Raw genomic sequence first — 20,703 nt, forward strand, 5'->3', positions numbered from 1 at the left:
TGCCATCCTACAATAGGAGGGTTATATTGCCTTTAGGATGACATAGTACACCCTAACAATCTGGCCCTAGAAATAGCCCCATTCATGACTACACTGGGCATCACAACAATGGTAGAAGTCAGTGAACTATTTTAGGCTATTAATGTCGGACAACATATATGAGCTGATGGCCGAGCAAACCAACCTGTATGCCAGCCAATATCTGAATCCCGGGTCACAATACAGTAGAAAAAAGATGTCGTATCCCACTGATATTGCAGAAATGAAAACATTTTGAGCACTAACCCTGATATTGGGTATTGTGGAAAAGCCAAATATTAGGTCCAACTGACACAAGTACCACATCCTGACTAAAACTCTTTTTCCTGGGGTTATGAAGATGGATCGCTATGCGCAAATTCTGCGATTCCTCCATTTGAACAATAACGCTTTGTGTCTCCCTATAAACAACTTATTGTTTAACAGGCTCTACAAAATTTGGGCTTTTATCCAACTCCTGTCTGACAATTTTCCCCAAATTATATACCAGACCAACACATTTGCATTAACGAATCCTTGTAAAATGTAAAGCTAGACTGCCTTTCAAATAATATATTCTATCAAAGCAGTTATGATATGGCATTAAATTCAATAAATTATGCAAATCCACTACCGGCTATAATTTGGCATTAAGGATTTATGAAGGGAAGGATAGTCATCTTGACCCACCAGGATGCCCTGATTAGGTAGGGAAATGCAGTAAAATTGTGTGGGAACTGATCTTTCCCTTGTTAAATGAGGGTTATCAACTGTGGGTTGATAATTATTATACTAGCATTGATTTATTTAAAAATGTATTAAGTTTCATAACACTAGCATGTGGCACAGTGTGTAAAGCATGCAGAGGTTTCCCCCAAACCCTGACAAGTGGCAGGAACAGTAGAGGCTCTTCTTCAGCTCTAAACCAGGATTAGGTGCTGTCCCTGTAGTACACAGGTAAGAAAGATGTGTACGTGCTATCTACAATGCACAATGAAAGTCCATTTCCACTATCTGTGAGAGAAAGAACTGAGCAGCTAGAAAAAAACTGATGTGCATTGTAGACTACAGCAAATAGTGGTATGGGGGGAGTAGACTTGGCTGATCAATGCATACAGCCTTATCTTAGCAATTGAAAACCTAGGTCCTGGTACAAGAAAACTGCAATCTATTCAAGCCAGGTTGCTATTTTTAAGTCATATGTGCCGTATAAAAAAACAGCCATAGGGAAGCCATACCCATTTTTTAATTTTATGTTAAAACATTTGTTTTATATTTTATTTACACACAGGGCCAGTGCATGAATTTATGCCACCCTCGGCAAAACTAATTTTGCTGCCCCCTTCGCTCCTGGCTTAAATCAATGTTGGGACAGAGTCACTATAGTATTCGGAATACAGGTTTATATTCCTAACCCTATAGTGTTCCTTTAAAAGTATTGATTTTAAATGGTTCTTTCTGTCCAAATGCAATCACTAATACGCACATACACAAACTCATGTACACACTCATTCACTAACTTACACTCAATGGTCCACACAATCACAATTTGTGACCCAAACACTGGCCCAAGCAGACACACACACACACACTGACCCAAGCAGGCACACACACTGACTCAAGCAGACGCACACTGACCCAAGCAGACAGACACACACACACTGATCCAGACACACACACACTGACCCAAGCAGGCACACACACACAAACTGACACAAGCAGACACACATACTGACGCAGACACACAAACAGTGACCAAAGCAGACACACACACACACACACACTGATCCAAGCACACACACACACACTGACCTAAGCAGACACACATACACACACTCTGCTTTGATCAGTTTGTGTGCTTGGGTCAGAGTATGTGTGTGTGTGCCTGCTTAGGTCAGTGTGTGTGTGTGTGTCTGCTTGAGTCAGTGTGTGTGTGTGTCTGCTTTGATCAGTTTGTGTGCTTGGGTCAGACACACACACACACTGACTCAAGCAGACAGAAACATACTCACTGAAGCAGACCGACACACATTATTTAAAACACACACTCTATTAAGTCCCGCTCTTGCCTTCACTTCACATTGACTCTCTGTGTGCCCCATGCTTCTGGACTGCGCCTGGCTGCCTCAACTCTCTCAGCTCTGCCCTTGCTATCCTCCCACCCACTTGACCCCAAGTACAGGGCAAGGGGCGGAAGCACTCGAACGAGGCACCCTTGCGCTGCTGGCATATTAGAATGGGGGGCTCTGTAAACTTTGCGGTCTGAGGTTGATAAACTGCAGCTAGGTAATTGCTCCCAGTGCCGGGTGCTATGACTGCGGCATTAACTGTAGACCTTGTCCCACATAGAGGGGTGGCCCAAATCAGCAGTAAAGCCGGCCCTGTTTACCCAGTCCTCCAATCCTCCGTATTTGAAATCAGAGGATGTCCAAAAACTTTGTGACAAACACTTTCTTTCCACCCCCCCACATCCTGTAAAAAGTCACCGAAGAGAAAGTATTATGTTTGCTATTAAAAAGGACTCTAGCTATTACTTACCTTCCTCCCCATCTTTACCTGCCATGTGCATAATAGATTGTTTCAGAGTCTACCATACAGAGCTAAATGGCTATTGAATCACTCTGTGTGTGACTTTGTCAGTTTGTTTGATTATTCTGGATTTCTGACCACAGCTTGTCCTGATTACTCTTGGTTAGCTGCCTTTACCAACATATTGGCTTGTTTTACCAACTACACTGACTCCTGGACTCCCATGACCTTGGCCTGTCCCTGTTGTTGTTAGGCCTGGACATTATAAAGTGGCGACACCAAACAACTCAAAATATTAAATTTAGAATACTTCTTAAAATGATATGCAATCATGGGGCCAATTTTCTGTCTTAGTGTGTGACATAGGACCAGAAAATCACTTAGTCAATTGAAAAGGGCAATGAATATATTTTGCCTTGTGACTTACAGAAGAAACAGTACATGGGGGACCGTTATATTCTTGAGACAATGTTAAAGGGATACTATAGTCACTAGAACTATTACAGCTATATGTACTGGTTTTAGTGTCTGCAGCCTGTCCGTGCTGACTTTTTATGTAAAAAATGCCTTTACAGAGAAAAGCTATTATTTACATTGCTGCCTAGTAACACCTCTAATGGCAGTCACTCAGACAGCTACTAGACGTGGTTCCTATCTCTGTGCTGCACACAGTGCAGCACCTAGTGAAGCACCTACGTTCAGCATCTCCACGCTCTGCATGGAAACACTGAACTCTCCCCATAGAGACTGATTCAATAAATCTCTATTGTGAGATGATTATTGGCCCAGCATGCCATTTTGTCATGCATGAATGCGCAATATTTTGTCAATGCTTGCCAACTTTTCAAAACCCATAAAACCTACTTGTTGTATTGTACTTTTAAGACAAATATGAGTTTTTAAAATAGTGAAACATATACAGATGATGATATCATCCGTAAACGTGCAATTCCTGCGTAAAAAATGCACAAAAAACCCCACTAACCTTAAAATATGGTTTTGTGACTAAGTGACCACTAGAAAAGATTGGACATACCCCAATTTGAATACCCTAGTTTCTCTACTTTTGCAAATGGTATGCCATTATAGGTGTAATTCTCATTCCTGTAGTGCCATTTGGTCTCAGAGACAACATATGCCCAGCAAACGAATCATGCAAATTTCAGTGTGTAGAAATATTTCACAGTGTAACTTTCCAAAACACCATAAAACCTGTACATGGGAGGCATTGTAACAGTAACGGTAAAATGCACACAGTTAAAATTCCATGCAGAACTTAGAAAATAACATAATTTCTTTACTCCTCACACTTTTTAAAGATTTTTTTCATATTATATTATTTGATGTGAAATAAAAGCCCTATTTCTCCTATACCAAATGATATATAGCGAGCGTGGGTACACTTAATAGTAAAGAGATAAATTATGGTTGAATAGACATGTAGCTCAAATTCTAGGTTTTGTATAGGTTCAGAAGTAGTATAATTGCCTCCATCCTTAGAGGGACACTATAGTCACCCAGACCACTACAGCTCAATAAAGTGGTCTGGGTGCCAGGTCCCTCAGGTTTTAACCCTTCAGATGCAAACAGAGAAACTGCTATGTTTACATTTGGGGTTAAGCCAGCCTCTAGTGGTTGTCTTCCGGACAGCCACTAGAGGCGCATCTGCAACGCTGGAGGCATATTATGCCTCCATCGCGCAGAGTGTCAATAGGAAAGCATTGAGAAATGCTTTCCAATGGACACTTTGAATGCGCGTACGGCAGTTGCCGCGCATGCGCATTCAGCTCCTGTGACGTCGAACGGGGGAGCTGATGTCGGCGGGGGAGGAGAGGTCACCAGTGCCGAGGGAGCCCGGCCCTTGATTAAGGTAAGTTGCTGAAGGGGTTTTAACCCCTTCAGCGCCACGGGAGGGGGACCCTGAGGGTGGGGCACCCTCAGGGCACTATAGTGTCAGGAAAACCGCTTTGTGTTCCTGACACTATAGTGATCCTTTAAGGGTTTAAATAGGACTCTGTTGTGGCACTATAACATCACAAGATAGTGGCAAAGGCATACTTTGGGGGACATGTTTTATTCAGAAGAGCTTAATGAGCATAATTTGGGGGGATTTATCACATTTCAGAATGCCCATCAAAAACATGTGTATTTAAAAAAAAAAAACGCAAAAACAATTTACCACAGTTATTTGACATAAACTGGCAAATTAAAATTATTTATATAAAAAGTATTCATAGATATAGCCAACAATTATATTACAAAATTCCTTATGAATCAAATAAAAAAAATCTTCTGTGCCTCATGCAAACAATTTTTTTTAGTGAACATTATACTAAGATCTACAAAGAAATTAATATTATGTATGTATACAAAAAAAACTACATTAGCACTCACCTTCTGTCCTCTATCTGAAAAATAAACAAAGGGAAAAAAATCTTATGAGTGAATTTTAAAAAAATCATTATATTTACATTTAAATTATATTTGACATTTTTTAGATATTTTCATATTATGAGACAGTTTTGCAGAGTTATTGTTAAACTTATCAGAAGTGTACTTTATCATTTTGTTTCAGTTTAATATTCCTGCAAATGAATGATTTCCCATGGGGATTAAAAGGAAACTATAGTCACCAAAGCAACTACAGCTTATTGTATTTGTTCTGGTGAGTAAAATCATTCTCTTCAAGATTTTTGCAGTGAATATTGCCTTTTTAGTGATAACTCCACTGGCCACACCTTAGATGACTGCTAAAGCTGCTTCCTTGGGCAGTGCTGCAGAGTAAGCAGCATTGCCATTCAGTGTCTCTACCCTGTGCATGCAGACACTGAACTTTCCTCATAGAGATGCATTGATTCAATTAATCTCTATGAGGAGATGCTAATTGGCAAGGGCTGTGTTTGACTTGTGCTAGCTCTGCCCCTGATCTGCCTCCTAAACAGTCTCAGCCAATTCTATGGGAAAACATTGTTTTGATTGGTTCAGACCACCACTTTTGATTATGTCAGCAGATAGGGGCAGGTCTGAGGCAGAGACGGGCAGAGATAGCAGCTTCAGACTTGAATACAAGTAAGATTTTACTATATTTAGGGAGGCCAGGGGAGGCCAGGGTGGCTAGATGATGTTTGTGCTCCTGACTCTATAGTGTTCCTTTAATGCTTTCCTATGGGGATTTCACTGACGCTAGAAGACATCCAGCATCCTTTAGGGAACTCAGAGTCTCCTAAAATCCCAGAAGCACCTAAAATGCCTGTCTAGTGGCAGTCTTAGTACATGCAGGACTAAGGGGGGCATGGGCACTGAACCCAGATCACTTTAATGAGTTGAAGTGGTCTGGGTGCCTATAGTGTCTGTAATGATATTAACCCCTTAAGGACCAAACTTCTGGAATAAAAGGGAATCATGACATGTCACACATGTCATATGTCCTTAAGGGGTTAAAATAATCAGATATGACAAAAAAATTAAATATAATGAGGTTAATGCTTTTAGAGGCACCAGTAGGGGCAGTGTATAGGCCATTCTATAATTTCCTTAAGCCATGTGCTTCTGGCAGTGACATCACAGGCCAGCCTACTTTAGGAATACATTGAATAAAAACCAGATGTAGGAGGGATGGAGTCTCTCTTTTGCGCTCCCCTTGACTGCCTAATAATGTAGCAGCTGACTGTTTAGCTCCCACCCCACGGGCTGGGGCCTGTGTAAGTTTGTCCATGTTTTATATTGTACCATATGTAACATTATTCTATTGTAACGTTTAGCTGCTATAGCCTTTTGTAAGTAGCATGTTGTAGTTTTGTATGGTATAATTATTGTAGTAAATTGACATTCTGCTAGCATCTGTTTACTTGTTATTAGAATTTTAATAAATATACATGTATATATATATATATATATATATATATACATATATATATATATATATATATATATATATATATATATATTAAAATGGTAATGTTGTTATTTATTGCTTAATTATTATATATTAATTAAAATATTAATATTCATCTTTAAGTCACGGCCACAACAGTGTCCCTGTAACAAATTATACAATTATTGAAAATAGCATTGAAAAAGACCTACAGAATCGAAATGTCGATCTGCCACAGTCGATCTGCCACATTGATGTACGAAGATTTAAAGAACACACTAAATTTAAGAAGCTTTTTTATTTTTGCGCAGGTTGCCCCTAGACAATGTTGTTGTGTTTTTATTTTCTTGTAAGGAGAGTGTTTGCATTGAGTCCAGCAAGAATCTCATTGGGTTAAAAGATTGTCATAGAGAAGCACTAGAGGCAAACCAAGTGCCTGGCATCACTATACACCGAATTTAAAATAAATTCAGTTATTGAATTTAATTTTGTCTAAAGCCCCTAGTGTCTATCTCAAATGACAGTAACTAGGTGTATGTGTGGGCACTGCAAATATAACAAGTGCCATTTTTATCTGCACAGATCTATGGGCAGAATCTATGCTACAAATTCACTTCAATAACATTAAATTATTTCTGGTGCTTTGACTGTCTCTTTAACCCTAGTCCTAGTCAATATAAACAGCAAAAGAACTTCACCTAATGAAGTGGTTTTAGTGTATAAACCATACCCTATACTCTTTTATCTGTCATTTATGAGTTAAATAACTTTAAGCAGTCCTAGTCATAGCTTCTATGCATATGACCTACACAGTCTCCCTACACATTTCCTGTAAAGAGATATCTAGTGTTTAAACTTCTTTTGTTGCATAGTCTGTTTAATTTACAATTTCTTATCTCCGGCTATGTTAACAGCATGCTAGAACCTGTTGGAATCTCTTGTGTGAGATTAAAGTTCAATTAACAGAGCACTAGATAAAAACGTCTAAAGTAAACACACTGCGTAGTCACATCTGATTGAAAATGACACTGTGTTTTCAAGGAGGATATGTGAATAAGCTGTATAAACAGAAACAAAAGTGATTTAACTCCTAAATAAAAAATGTAGACTACAGGGGCTTGACCTATACACTAAAACTGCTTAAAGGACCACTCTAGGCACCCAGACCACTTCAGGTTAATGAGGTGGTCTGGGTGCCAGGTCCCTCTAGGATTAACCCTTTTTATTATAAACATAGCAGTTTCAGAGAAACTGCTATGTTTATAATAGGGTTAATCCAGCCTCCAAATCCTCTAGTGGCTGTCTCATTGACAGCCGCTAGAGGCGCTTGCGTGATTCTCACTGTGAAAATCACAGTGAGAGCACGCAAGCGTCCATAGGAAATGCTTTCCTATGAGACCGGCTGAATGCGCGCGCAGCTCTTGCCGCGTATGCGCATTCAGCCGAAAGGGAGGATCGGAGACGGAGAGGAGGAGGAGAGCAAGAGGTAAGTTTAACCCCTTCCTCACACCAGAGCCTGGCGGGAGGGGAACCCTCAGGGTGGGGGCACCCTCAGGGCACTATAGTGCCAGGAAAACGAGTAGTGGTCCTTTAATTAGGCAAACGTTATTTTGGTGCTTAGAGCATCCCTTTAAAGGCTACTGAAAGAAAAAAAAAATGAAACTTTCATCAAGAGCTCCAAGGTATATCTAAAGTTCAGGAATTATGTATTTCCAGTTCTGTTCCATTGGGGATATTAACAAAACCTGGATGGGTACATGCCTTGAAAGTCCATTCCTTGTTTCCTTTCCCAGCCCAAGAAGTGGGGTTGGTCAACAAGAAGGTTTTACAGAATTAGTAAGTGTCATATATTGATATCAGCGGCAAAGTGTTTATTATTAGTTTATTCAGCATTTTCATTTATCAGCACTGATGAGTGGAACTCTGGCTAGGGCCTAAACAGCACCTCTAAAAAGTTCCTGCTGGATTGAATGATATCTCCACAATAAACCACAATGAGAGGTTCCTCGTTGGTTCTTCCTGGTCTGGTGGAGGGCTCTATGTTGTTCTACCTTGTCTGGACAAGAAGCAGCTTTACAAACTTTCTAATGTTTTATTTAAAAATACCCATATGTCAATTGTTGTATGAAAAGTGAAAGAGCACTTACTTGGATTATTTGGTCGACTCCCACTTGAGCAGACAGGACAACATTCTCCCTCAGGAACCACAGGATTGTCACAGTTTAAGACATCAACACAGGAAATTTCATCACAAAGGATGGCACCATTATCACACACACAGATCTGGCACGCCGTGGGTTTCCAAACATCTCGGTTCATGTAGATTTTATCACCTTGCCTGCATGCAATTTCTTCTACTTCTCCTGAAATGATAATAAAAGTCTTTAGAACAATCAAGGAATATGATATTGAAATCAAATTAAAATAAATACTGATAACCTTATAATTGAAAATACAACAAAGAGATATTTTAAGTATTTTTGGAGACAATGAAATTGGTGAACATGGACTGCTGTACTACATATATCATTATATGAGCTAGTTCCTGGTCTCGTAAGAAAGTTTAGATTTACATATAGTAAGGCACATTTTGAATTTTAAAAAGTTTTTCTTTTATTTTTTTATGTTTTTTTATCACTATTCCAGAGAATTCCTTCAAAAGGGAACTGTCACTTCTTACTATGTTAATATTCTGTTTACTTAGCTTCTACATTTAACAAAGCTATTTTTGAGATGTCTGAAAAATAAAAGTAAAGGTAGAAATCCACACATCTATCCTGGAAATGGGTGCCTCCATTTTGACTTCCTGTCAGTCACTGTTATAAATATTGCCCCTTTTCTGCAAACAGTTAAACGTATAGGAGAATTTTAAACAATATTTCTGTTATCCTCTTTATTTTAATTGTGTGTTCCTGGCCTTGTCTTAACTGAACTGGATCAATTGTCAATTGGTAACTATTTAATATACATTTCAAAAGAAAAGAGAACATCACTTAAAAAAAGGTAACACAGCTTATTGGTAATTTATTTTATTATTATTATTATTGCCATTTATATAGCGCCAACAGATTCTGTAGCGCTTTACAATATTATAAGAGGAGGGTTTTAATTATAAATAGAACAATTACAAAACACTTACAGGAACGATAGGTAGTTGAGGACCCTGCTCAAATGAGCTTTCAGTCTATAAGAGGTGCGGTATAAAACACAATAGGACAGGAAATGGCAATCAAATAAGGTGGGAGTGAAGCAGAGCTTGAGGAGAGAGTAGAGTGCTGCCCTTTCGGAAAGAGCATGGGACAGGTATGTCAGAAAGGGGTTATTCTGGGAGGCTACAAGCTTGCCTAAAGAGATGTTTTTTAAGGCACTTCTTAAACGATTGAAGACTAGGGGAGAGTCTGATGGTGGTAGTCAGGCTATTGCATAGGAAGGGAGCCGCCCGCGAGAAGTCCTGCAAGCTTGAGTTGGCCGTGCGGGTGCGAGCAGTGGACAGGAGAAGGTCATTGGCAGTGCGGAGAGATAGAGAAGTGGAATACTTATGGATCTGTGAGGAGATATAAGAGGGGATAAAATTGTTCAATGCTTTATAGGTATGTACTAGTACATTTAATTGACTCCTATAGGATACAGGAAGGCAATGTAAGGACTGGCAGAGGGATGAGGTGTGAAAGGAGCAACTGGAGAGGAAAATCAATAGCGTCAGCATTCATTACTGACTGTAGGGGGAAAGTACGGCTTTTGGGAAGACCAATTAGGAGAGGGTTACAATAATCCATGCGAGCAATTACTAGAGCATGGACAAGCTCCTTAGTAGCATCTTGCATAAGAAAGGGGCAGATGCGGGCTATGTTTTTAGGATGGAATCTACAGGATTTGGTAACAGACTGGATGTGAGGCTCAAAGGTGAGGACAGAGTCAAGTATAACACTAAGACAGCGCGCTTCCAAAAATAGACTGATGTTGATACCACTAATTTGATGGGAGAACGAAAGAGGATCAGTATTAGGAGGAGGAATTAGGAGGAGGAAAGACAAGGAGCTCAGTTTTAGATTGAGTTTTAAAAAGCGACATCCAGTCAGAGAAGGAAGAAAGGCAAGCAGTGACACATTGCAGGATGGCAGGTCCCGGGGAGGAGAGGTATATCTGAGTATCATCAGCTTACAGGTGGTAGTGGAATCCAAAAAAGGTAATATGTTTGCCAAGAAAGGCAGTACAAAGAGAAAATAGAAGGGGACCAAGCACAGAGCATTGGGGGACTCCAACCGAGACCGGACGAAGGGAGGAGGTATCATTAGAAAAGGAGAAATAGGGCATGATCAACATTGTCAAAGGCAGCAGAAAGGTAAAGAAGAATTAGTATGAAGAAGTGACCTTTGGATTTAGCTGCGATTAGGTCATTAGTAACTTTGATAAGAGCAGTCTCAGTAGAGTGCAGGGGGCTGAAGCCAGATTGAAGAGGGTCAAGGAGAAAGTTGTAATTGAGGAAGTGAGACATGGGTAAAGACAAATCTTTCCAGTAGCTTCGAGGAAAAAGGGAGCAGAGATATGGGACAATAGTTAGAGGGGGAGGACGGTTCAAGAGATGTTTTTCTCAGGATGGGTACTACAGTGGCATGTTTAAGGTCAGCAGGGACAACACCAGAAGAGAAAGAGAGCAGTTGAAGATGTATGTTAAGGAAGGCACAAAACAAGGGGGGAGAGATAAGATAAGGTGAGATGGGACAGGATCAAGCGGGCAAATGGGGGGGTGAGAGGAAAGGAGAAGCACAGCCACCTCTTGTTCGGGAGCCAGGGATAAAGTCTGAAGGATAGGAAAGACATGATCTATGTGTGGTTCAGAAAGAGGGAGGCAGGGTGGGGAGAATTCTTTCCTTAGCTGTTTAATCTTGTCGGTAAAGTAGCATGCAAATATATTGGTTGTAAGGTTAGTTTGAGGAGTGGCCACAGCAGGGCGAAGAAGAGAGTTAAAGATATCAAAGAGGCACCTGGGATTGCAGGAGTATAAATTAATGAGAGAGGAAAAGTATAACTGTTTAGCGAGGGCAAGGGCAGCGCTGTATGAACACAATGTGAATCTATAAGGGAGAAAGTCTGACTGGGTGTGAGTCTTCCTCCAGGAGTGTTCAGCAGAACAGAAGCATCTTTGCAGGTAGCGTGTTGATTTAGTGTGCCAGGGTTGGGTGCGTGTCCTCCTTGAGGTGCATGTTTGAAAAAGGGATGCAGTGTTCAGGGCAGAGGTGAGGATATTGTTATATGTGGAGATGGCCAGTGAGGGACAGGAGAGAGAAGGGATGGAAGGGATGGATAGGAGTTATGAATCAATATCAGCTGACAGTTGCTGGAGGTCATTAGAATTAAAGTTCCTCCTGAGATGAGGGGGGTTAGGCTGAGGTTGTTGGGTGAGGGGGTTCTCGAGAGAAAATTATAAGAGGTGGTGATCATACACTGTACATGAATAAGAGAAAATAAGGTTGAGGGTATTGCCAGCTACATGGGTGGGAGAATTAGCCCACTGTGATAGCCCAAGGGAGGAAGTAATTTAAAGTAGTTTAGAGGCTGCTGAGATCAAGGGTGGATTAATGAAATATTGAAGTCCCAGAGAATTAGGGATTTAATATTAGAGGAGAGGAAGTAGGATAGCCAGGCAGCAAAGTGGTCAAGGAAGAGGAGGGTGATAAATAACAATGTTAGCAGAGATGGGTTTGAAAAGGCAAATCAAATTAATTTTAAATAATGAGAAAGAGGGGGTGGGCAGAGGTTTGAAGGAGCAGTGAGGGGAGAGTAAAAACCCTATACCACCACCTTTACATTCAGAGTGTCTTGTGTTGTGGGTAAGTTAATGACCACCAAAGGATAACGCTGCAGGGGTAGCAGTGTCAGAGGGGGAGAGCCATATTTATGTTAAGCCTAGTAAGTCTAGGGAACGAGAGATGTAAAGGTTGTGGACAGCAGTGTATTTTGCAATATTGCAAAAAGAGCATGTAAAGTGGGAGATGGTGGAAGATGGTGTCACCAGGAACAGGTGAGCAGAAAGATATGGATATATTAGTAATGAGAGAAGTTAAAGTGAAAGGGAAAAATAGAAGGAAGAACATTATTAAAAGGAAATTTATTTTGTTCTGTAGATATGAAGATTATACACACACACACATATACATATACATATATATCTATGTTCAATGAAACTTCCCCGAACATAGACAAATGCACCAGAGCAGGGAACCCCTCTAATCTAATCTGGTAGTAAGTGTGAGCCGTGTACACACACACACATATATAGAGTGTTTAAACCATGATTAACGCATGCAGTTTATTAACAGAGGGATTTCAGGTGAATATAGGTTTAGGGACTTTATTGGTGTGTTTGATTCAATGGTGTAATTTCCAAAGAAGTAACAGTTCCGCTTTAACTGAAGAAATGTTGATGCAACCTTTTTCTGAGTCAACATTTCTGTAAATATATATTGGAAAGCAATCCTATTGGTTGGAGCCCACAATTCCTCTATGGTGGTGGCTGGGCAGAAGGTTCGAAATTATTTAACTGTCCCCCTCTTGCCAGCTCTCCCTTAGCCTAAAATCAGGAACTTAAATCATTGAAAATTCAGTCTACTCATATTAGATTCTTGCCAACAATAACACCAGTGTATGCTACAGCAGTGACAAGGGACAACGGTAACTCTTTAGGTGTAATATTCCCTCTGCCCCTGTTTTTTATCCAAATGTCCCTCTATTGAAGCTCCATATTTTTGTGTATGACTGTACAGAGTTTCACAATAGATATCACAACAATGTGCCATTAACGTATAAAAAAAGTTTCTAAAAATCAGTTTGTAAAAAATAAGGTATATTGCCACACCTCCCAATGTAGGATGGACAGTCAATATTTTGGGCCCTCTGTCTCTCTTTTCTATGCTCATGTCCCTCTTTTCTATTCTAATGTCCCTCTTTTCTAGGAGCTCCATAGTATTGTTTCTGTGTGTATAGCAGAGCTCCACAGCAATAATATTCCCAGTGATGTATCTTTAAGCTACAATAAAAGTGTTTAGAAATCAATCTGTAGAGATAACACATATTGTAGCATAAATTGTCTAATTGCATACAATGTTAGTAAGTCACCTATAAGTTATCATCATAACCCCGTCCCTAGCCTCATCACCTCTCATCCCCTTAAAATGAAAGAGTTCCCCTTTGTCCATTTAAAATGTGGGGAGGTATGCATTGGTCTTTGTTAAAGGGACAGTATAGTCACCAGATCAACTACAGCTTAATGAAGTTGTTGTGGTGTGTATAGTATGTCCCTGCAGGCTTTTTGCTGTAAACACTGCCTCAGAGAAACGTTAGTGTTTTCATTGTGGTCTAGGGACACCTCCAGTGACAGTCACTCAGATGGCCACTAGACGTGCTTCCTGTTTTAGTGACGCACATGCATGGAGGTGCTGAACTTTCCCCATAGAGATGCATTTATGCTAATTGGCCAGCACGGCATTCTTTCCTTTGGAAAATCATTGGATTGGGTGGGATCTTCAGTTCTGATGATGTCAGCAAAGGGGGCAGAGCCAGCGCAGGCGCTTCAGCACGGTGCTGAAATAAAGGTGAGTTTTCTTTCATTTTAAGGGGCATAATCACATAAAAGTTTATCTTTCAGTTACGTATATGGTTATCAGCTGGGCCTAAAGTCACATGAAATGATACATAATTGTGACACTCTTTTACATGTTGGAAGGTATTTGGTCAAATCACAGCAAACTGAAATTTAAATAGAACAGAAGAAGAAGACGAACACTGGTAATTAACATGTAACACATTATCTAAAATTTGTAAAATGAATTCAGCTTTCTGAAACCACTTGGCAACAGTGCACATTTACATTAAGATCCAAAATGATCCTTCCATAAAAAGTGATTCATATCGTAGGAACATTCTGCTTGAAGGAACATCTGGTTCCCAGAGTACATTTTCTAAGCACAGCAATTCATGCTAGGCTCTTGTGAGAAAACGGATTTCACAGCTGAATAAGCCACTCTGGATAGCATTCCATTTCTTTTTCCCTTCTGTGCATGACTTATTACATTATATTCTGTTTAACAAAAGCAGATCTTTTTCCCCAGATGTCTGGCATAAGATTTTTATCTTCTGAAATAGTCTTCCATCTACAACGCGTTCCACTTAGACGTGCATGTCAACTCTGAATCCATGGTGCTTGCAAATTACTTAACACAGGCTTATTTATCTAGAAATTGTATTATGAAAAAGACATTTCTCCTGCACTGACATGTTTTAATACAGGGTCAATGCAACAGAGCTAAAATATAATCAAAATAAAAATGTAAACATTGGAAAAATAATACAGCCAAGGCTTGTGTGTAGATACTGCAAAGCAGATCATTTCAGAAACATTCAACTGGCAGCAGAGTCTAAGTCAGTTCCATTTTCCATGATGAGTAGTCAAAGTTTGGCTGTGCATTATGGGAAATGTAGTGTATATTCATCTCAAGTACCAAGAATAGATATTACAGGGCTGAGTTTGAGAAGTTATCCCATAGATGCAAAAAATTGCAGGAGAAATTTGCTTGACCCTTTTTGATTTTGAAATGTGAAATTGTAACCAAGCACACAGCCAATAAAGTGAGCTACAGTCAGTATGCAGCTCAGGTTGTGTGTGGGTTATTGTGAGGAGTGAAATTGCAGCTTAGGTTGTGTATGAATTCTGCACAAAGAGTGAACATGTTCCTTTGGTTGTGTGCGAGTTTTGCATTGAAGTTTCCAAGCACCATAACCACTATAGCATGGCTAAAATCCCAATTGCTCTATAGAGCAAAGCAGGGCCGTGTAGTTTAAAACTCATTGGCTGAGATTGTATGCTGAGAACTGTTAGACAATGAACACAGTCATGTACTGGCCATGTTTTATTCTACAGAGATATTGGCTTCTGCCCGATGGGACTCAGGTAAAGGGTCAAACTGTAACAGTTTGACATCTTACCATGGGGAAGCACCAGAGTACATTAGTGGGCTGTAGTGGCTACAGTGCATGGAGTGTTCATTTAAAAGTAGGTATCTCTAGTGTGTACAGTCATGAAATGTGCCCTGTGTGTACTCTTTCACGGGTTCCGTATATCACAATAAGAAGTCCTTTTAACATTTCAGCATACCTGATCTAAAGATGATCTGTCACTGTGCTGCTTAGGGACAGTCCCTGGAGTCTCTAAACCAGGACTTTATTAGGTCAGCAGGAGAAGGGCCTAAAATAGGGACTGTTCCACCAAAATCGGAACAGTTGGAAGGCTTGTTTTTAGACTACTACAGCAGGCTACCCTGGTCTGGTTCCACAGTAACAGTTTAGCAATGGTTTACCTATTTACTGGATCCCTGCTGGACCTGGAGGCTCCTTGGTAGTCCAGTGATTCATGGCCAGCTTCTGCAGAACTGCAGAAGCCGGAAGCCACAGTGCAAAATTACTCCTAGTATGCATATTCCTGAGACTCTCAGACACATGCTGAACCCTTAAAGACACCGTCATGACTCATTGGCTGATTTTTAGCCAATCCAATGCTTTCCCATAGGGAATGATTGACTGAAATCAGCAAGAAGGCAGGATGGGGGCGGGGTCAAACACTGTTTTAGCCAATCAGCACCTCCTCATAGAGATGTATTGAATCAATGCATCTCTATGCGTAAAATTCAGCGTCCCCATGCAGAGCGTGGAGACGCTGAATGGCAGTGCTGCCTACTGTGCAGCCAGGAAGCACATCCAGTGGCCATCCAAGGAGTGGCCACTTGGAGATGTCCCTAGGGGGCAATGTAAACACTGCCTTATCTCTGAAAAGGCAGCGTTTGCAATAAAATGCTTGCAGGCAATGAGTATACTCAATAGAACAATTACATTAAGCTGTAGTTGTTCTGGTGACAATAGTGTCCCTTTAAATTGTATTTTACCAACAGATTTCATCACTACAGGATATGCTGGGTTCTTGGATAAAACCAAAATCCCTCATATAAACATATCCGTACTGCCTGTTTATGGAGCCCCTATTACAAGATAGATAGTCATGTCATCCTCCTAAATCCTCCCCCTCTACATTAAAAAAAAACAAAAAAACATCCCAGGAATTCCAGATGTCTCTGATTTCTAAGTATGTGGAGGGATTAATTGTTAGTTACAGCGTTTGTTGGTCTGAGAGTACTGGTGCACTGGTGCAGTTAGATTAGAAAAGCATGATATTGGTATGACTAGAAAAGTTATGATGACTGTCCTATTAGGAAAGTATCTGGTGAAGAGCTCTTCTATATCTCGCACTAGTTAATATGCATTTGGTAAAAGTGTCTTTTTTTTTTTTTTTAGATTCACTGTCAGGGTTATTGTCAGGGTAAAGTATAAACTGTGGGGAAATTAATTTCACTTTTAAGGCCAAAATAGCTAAACTTAAACATAGCTGACAGATTTTTTTCCAATTCAGTTATTTTAGCCTGAACCCTCGTAAATAGCGAAATGCAGGGCAAATAGCAAAGCTGTATTTTGGCCTAAAATGTTTAATTCAGATTTCAATCCCCTACAATCCGCTGTTACATTAACAGATCCTATAATGTTACAGATATGGCAATCCCATGTCAAAGCAATGTGCTGCTTTCTTTTTCCCTTGGAACTCAGTGGGTTAAAAAGATGAGTAGGTTAAAAAAATATAGATGTATAAACGTCATAATGCTAAATACGATGTGTAACTGTAAAATATATTTATTTGAAACTTACAACCATTTCGCACAGAACAATTAGGAAGAAGATGGGTTGTTCTTGTACTTATGACAGAATATTTACTTCAATATCTGTTGGATAGTTTGATAAAGCTCTTAGTTGAAATTGCTCTGTTTTTTAAAAGGTTAAGTTACTTCCATGACTGTGACTTCTTTGCTATGATTGATAGCCTGTTAAGTTTACAGTTCAAGCAGCTGGGATATAACTTAAAAGAAAAAAAATTAATAAATAATCAGGAAGAGGAATAGGCATGCTCTTAGTTCCACTGATGTACCGGATGTCCCTCTAGTGGTTGATCCTAGAAACAACAAAATCTCTAATATAAGTATTTTTATTACAAACATGGTTTAGATAAAACAGAATACTTCTATGTGTGATTATTAAACTAGCAGTCACTCATATAGCAGAATTACGTGTCCCTCTTTAATCTATTTAAAGCATGGGTTCTCAAACTCCGGCCCCCCAGATGTTGCTGAACTACAACTCCCATCATTCTCTGGCTATCTATGTAATTCAAAGAATCATGGGAGTTGTAGTTCAGCAACATCTGGGGGGGCAGAGTTTGAGGACCCATGATTTAAAGGAACGCTATAGGGTTAGGAATATAAAACTTTCTGGCTGTATACAGTGTCCCTTTAATGCTCTTATGCGGTTACTACATCATTAAAGGCGTCCTATAGTGCCAGGAAAACAAACCCATTTTCCTGGCACTGTAGGCTCTTGGAGTGCCACCCTTTCTCGGGGCCCCCCTCTCTTGGCGCTGAAGGGGTTAAAACCCCTTCAGCTACTTACCTTAAAACAGCGCCGGGCTCCCTCGGAACTGGTGACCTCTCCTCCCCAGCCGACATCAGAGGCACACGCGCATTCAAACCCGCCCATAGGAAAACATTACTCTATTGCTTTCCTATGGGGATCTTATTTGACACTGTTAGAACGTCCAGCATCAGATAAGTGAGATTTACTCAGTGTAAATCGCGGAAGTGGCCTCTAGTGGCTGTCAGGGGCTCTCTAGAGGCTGGATTAACTCTGCAGTGTAAACATAGCAGTTTCTCTGAAACTGCTATGTTTTCAGCTGCAGGGTTAAAACTAGGGGGACCTGGCACCCAGACCACTTCATTGAGCTGAAGTGGTCTGGGTGCCTAGAGTGGTCCTTTAACAAATAAATTAATCTTTCCTACTGAAGAGTTGGAGTTGAATGTTCAGAAAGAAACATTTAAATAAATTAAAAGAATAGCAGTATTCAAACTTTCACATCCTACACTACTAGACATGCCCAAATGTTACTTGCGACTGTAATCCTGGAGCGTCCATGGCACACTTTTGAGAATTTATTTCAATCGCCAGTGCTTAATTATCATTTGCCAGTGGCTAGCAGGATAGCAGATATTTTAAGCCCTGTCTTATGTGTAGTAGAGGCCATAACTGGCAGAAAATTGTCCATTTTATACTAAATTGAAAGTGCACTTTTATGTTCTAAAGCCCTACCATTGTTTCACAAATATCTCTTGTAACAAGTTCCAAGTTTTTGTATTTTCTTTATTTTTATTGTTTACAAATGCATTAAAACTGTTGGTTTTTCACGCTGTATTAGGTTAAAGGAACACTATAGTCACCTAAATTACTTTAGCTAAATAAAGCAGTTTTAGTGTATAGATAATTCCCCTGCAATTTCACTGCTCAATTCACTGTCATTTAGGAGTTAAATCACTTTGTTTCTGTTTATGCAGCCCTAGCCACACCTCCCCTGGCTATGATTGACGGAGCCTGCATGAAAAAAAAAAAACTGGTTTCACTTTCAAACAGATGTAATTTACCTTAAATAATTGTATCTTAATCTCTAAATTGAACTTTAATCACACACAGGAGGCTCTTGCAGGGTCTAGCAAGCTATTAACATAGCAGGGGATAAGAAAATCTTAATTAAACAGAACTTGCAATAAAGAAAGCCTAAATAGGGCTCTCTTTACAGGAAGTGTTTATGGAAGGCTGTGCAAGTCACATGCAGGGAGGTGTGACTAGGATTCATAAACAAAGGGATTTAACTCCTAAATGGCAGAGGATTGAGCAGTGAGGCTGCAGGGGCATGTTCTATACACCAAAACTGCTTCATTAAGCTAAAGTTGTTCAGGTGACTATAGTGTTCCTTTTAAACGTAAAGATTATTAAATATAAACATTAAATATGCACTTTAGAATACATACAAGAATAGATACATTATTTGTTCTGTTTAATTACACGCATTTAGTTTCATTACATGCATGTCAGCAGCGCTATACATAACACATTTACATTATCTAGAAACGCCCTTGGAATCCAGAGAACTATACATTGTAAATAGGGCTAAATTGCATCCAGATGACAGGTTCATTTTAACACTTTGCAATTTTAGGCAGAATATTAAATCACATATATATTTGTGTGGCATAAATATGAATTGGAAATGTAAGTATATAAAACCGTATTTTGGTCATTCTCATATTCTCAACAATGGTCTATTTCATTCGTACATTCCTTTACAATGATGAAACAATGAGACATTTTGTAATGTTGCCAAGAGCCGAGAGATTTATTTAGCTGCTAGGGAATGCTTTTATTTTGCTATACTACAGAAAATGAGGTTTAGAATTATTTTGAGCATGAGCAAAAATATTCTCCTTCTGCCAACTTATGCTTCTCGTAATGCTAGTTAAAGTATGCAGGAGCTCTTGAGATATTATAAACATAATTTATGGGTGTTGTGGAGGAATGCATTACATTGTAAAAAATGTACTCTCACTACTGTCACTTCCCAAAGAGAATAGTCCAGATTTCTATCCTTTAACATGGTCCTTTCAATACTTCGATCACAGTGGAAGAATACCTGTTCTGTGCCACCTTTCGATCTCCGCTGGGCTTTATCTCTCAGACCTCACGGCGCACAGGTCAATTTTTACAGATTTATTTACTAAAGTGAAAATTTAAAGTGAATTCAAAGTGGATTTCAAATGTAAGGCCTTTATTTTAATTCTCACTTAAGTAAATCTGTTATTCTGTCCAGGCCTTCATAATAGAGCTGAAACAGCTCTAAAAAGTGTGAGTGTGCACTTTTGCCCTTTTGTACTCCCTTCACAGACATCGAATGTACTGCACCATAATCTGTTACTTGCTTTGTACTTATAGATTCATATACTAAGAACGCAATCTGTATTGTATGTATATATAATCTTGAGCGCTGATCACCTCCTGTCTGCTATATTTACTATCCACTTCACAAGGGTGGAGAGAACCCCTTGTCGATGATGTGCTGCTAATTATAGATATTGAGTACTTATACTCACCAGTTTTTCCAAAACCTAGAAAGGAGTCCAAAGAATATCTGTCGCTGTGTAAGTGGTGAATTGTTAGTACTGGAAGGAAATGTACCTAAAAATTGACCTAAAATGTAAATTAAAACACTATTAATAGAATGACTACTGCCTTCTTGCTTAAAGTGACACTATAGGCATCAGAACCACTACAGCTTAATGTAGTGTTTTTTTTTGGCAAACAGCCTA

At 39.6% G+C, this 20,703-nt stretch overlaps 1 protein-coding gene across 1 annotated transcript in view; it reads right to left on the bottom strand.

Moving 5' to 3' along the window:
* The window catches only part of COL5A2 (collagen type V alpha 2 chain), a 162,019-nt gene that overhangs the window by 66,981 nt on the left and 74,335 nt on the right, over nucleotides 1–20,703 (bottom strand). The window contains exon 2 of the mRNA XM_063430133.1: nucleotides 8,569–8,784. Coding sequence (XP_063286203.1) covers nucleotides 8,569–8,784 — 216 coding nt within the window. The remainder of the gene's footprint in view (nucleotides 1–8,568; nucleotides 8,785–20,703) is intronic.

Source organism: Pelobates fuscus, chromosome 8, assembly GCF_036172605.1.
Source record: "Pelobates fuscus isolate aPelFus1 chromosome 8, aPelFus1.pri, whole genome shotgun sequence".
NCBI lineage: Eukaryota > Metazoa > Chordata > Amphibia > Anura > Pelobatidae > Pelobates > Pelobates fuscus.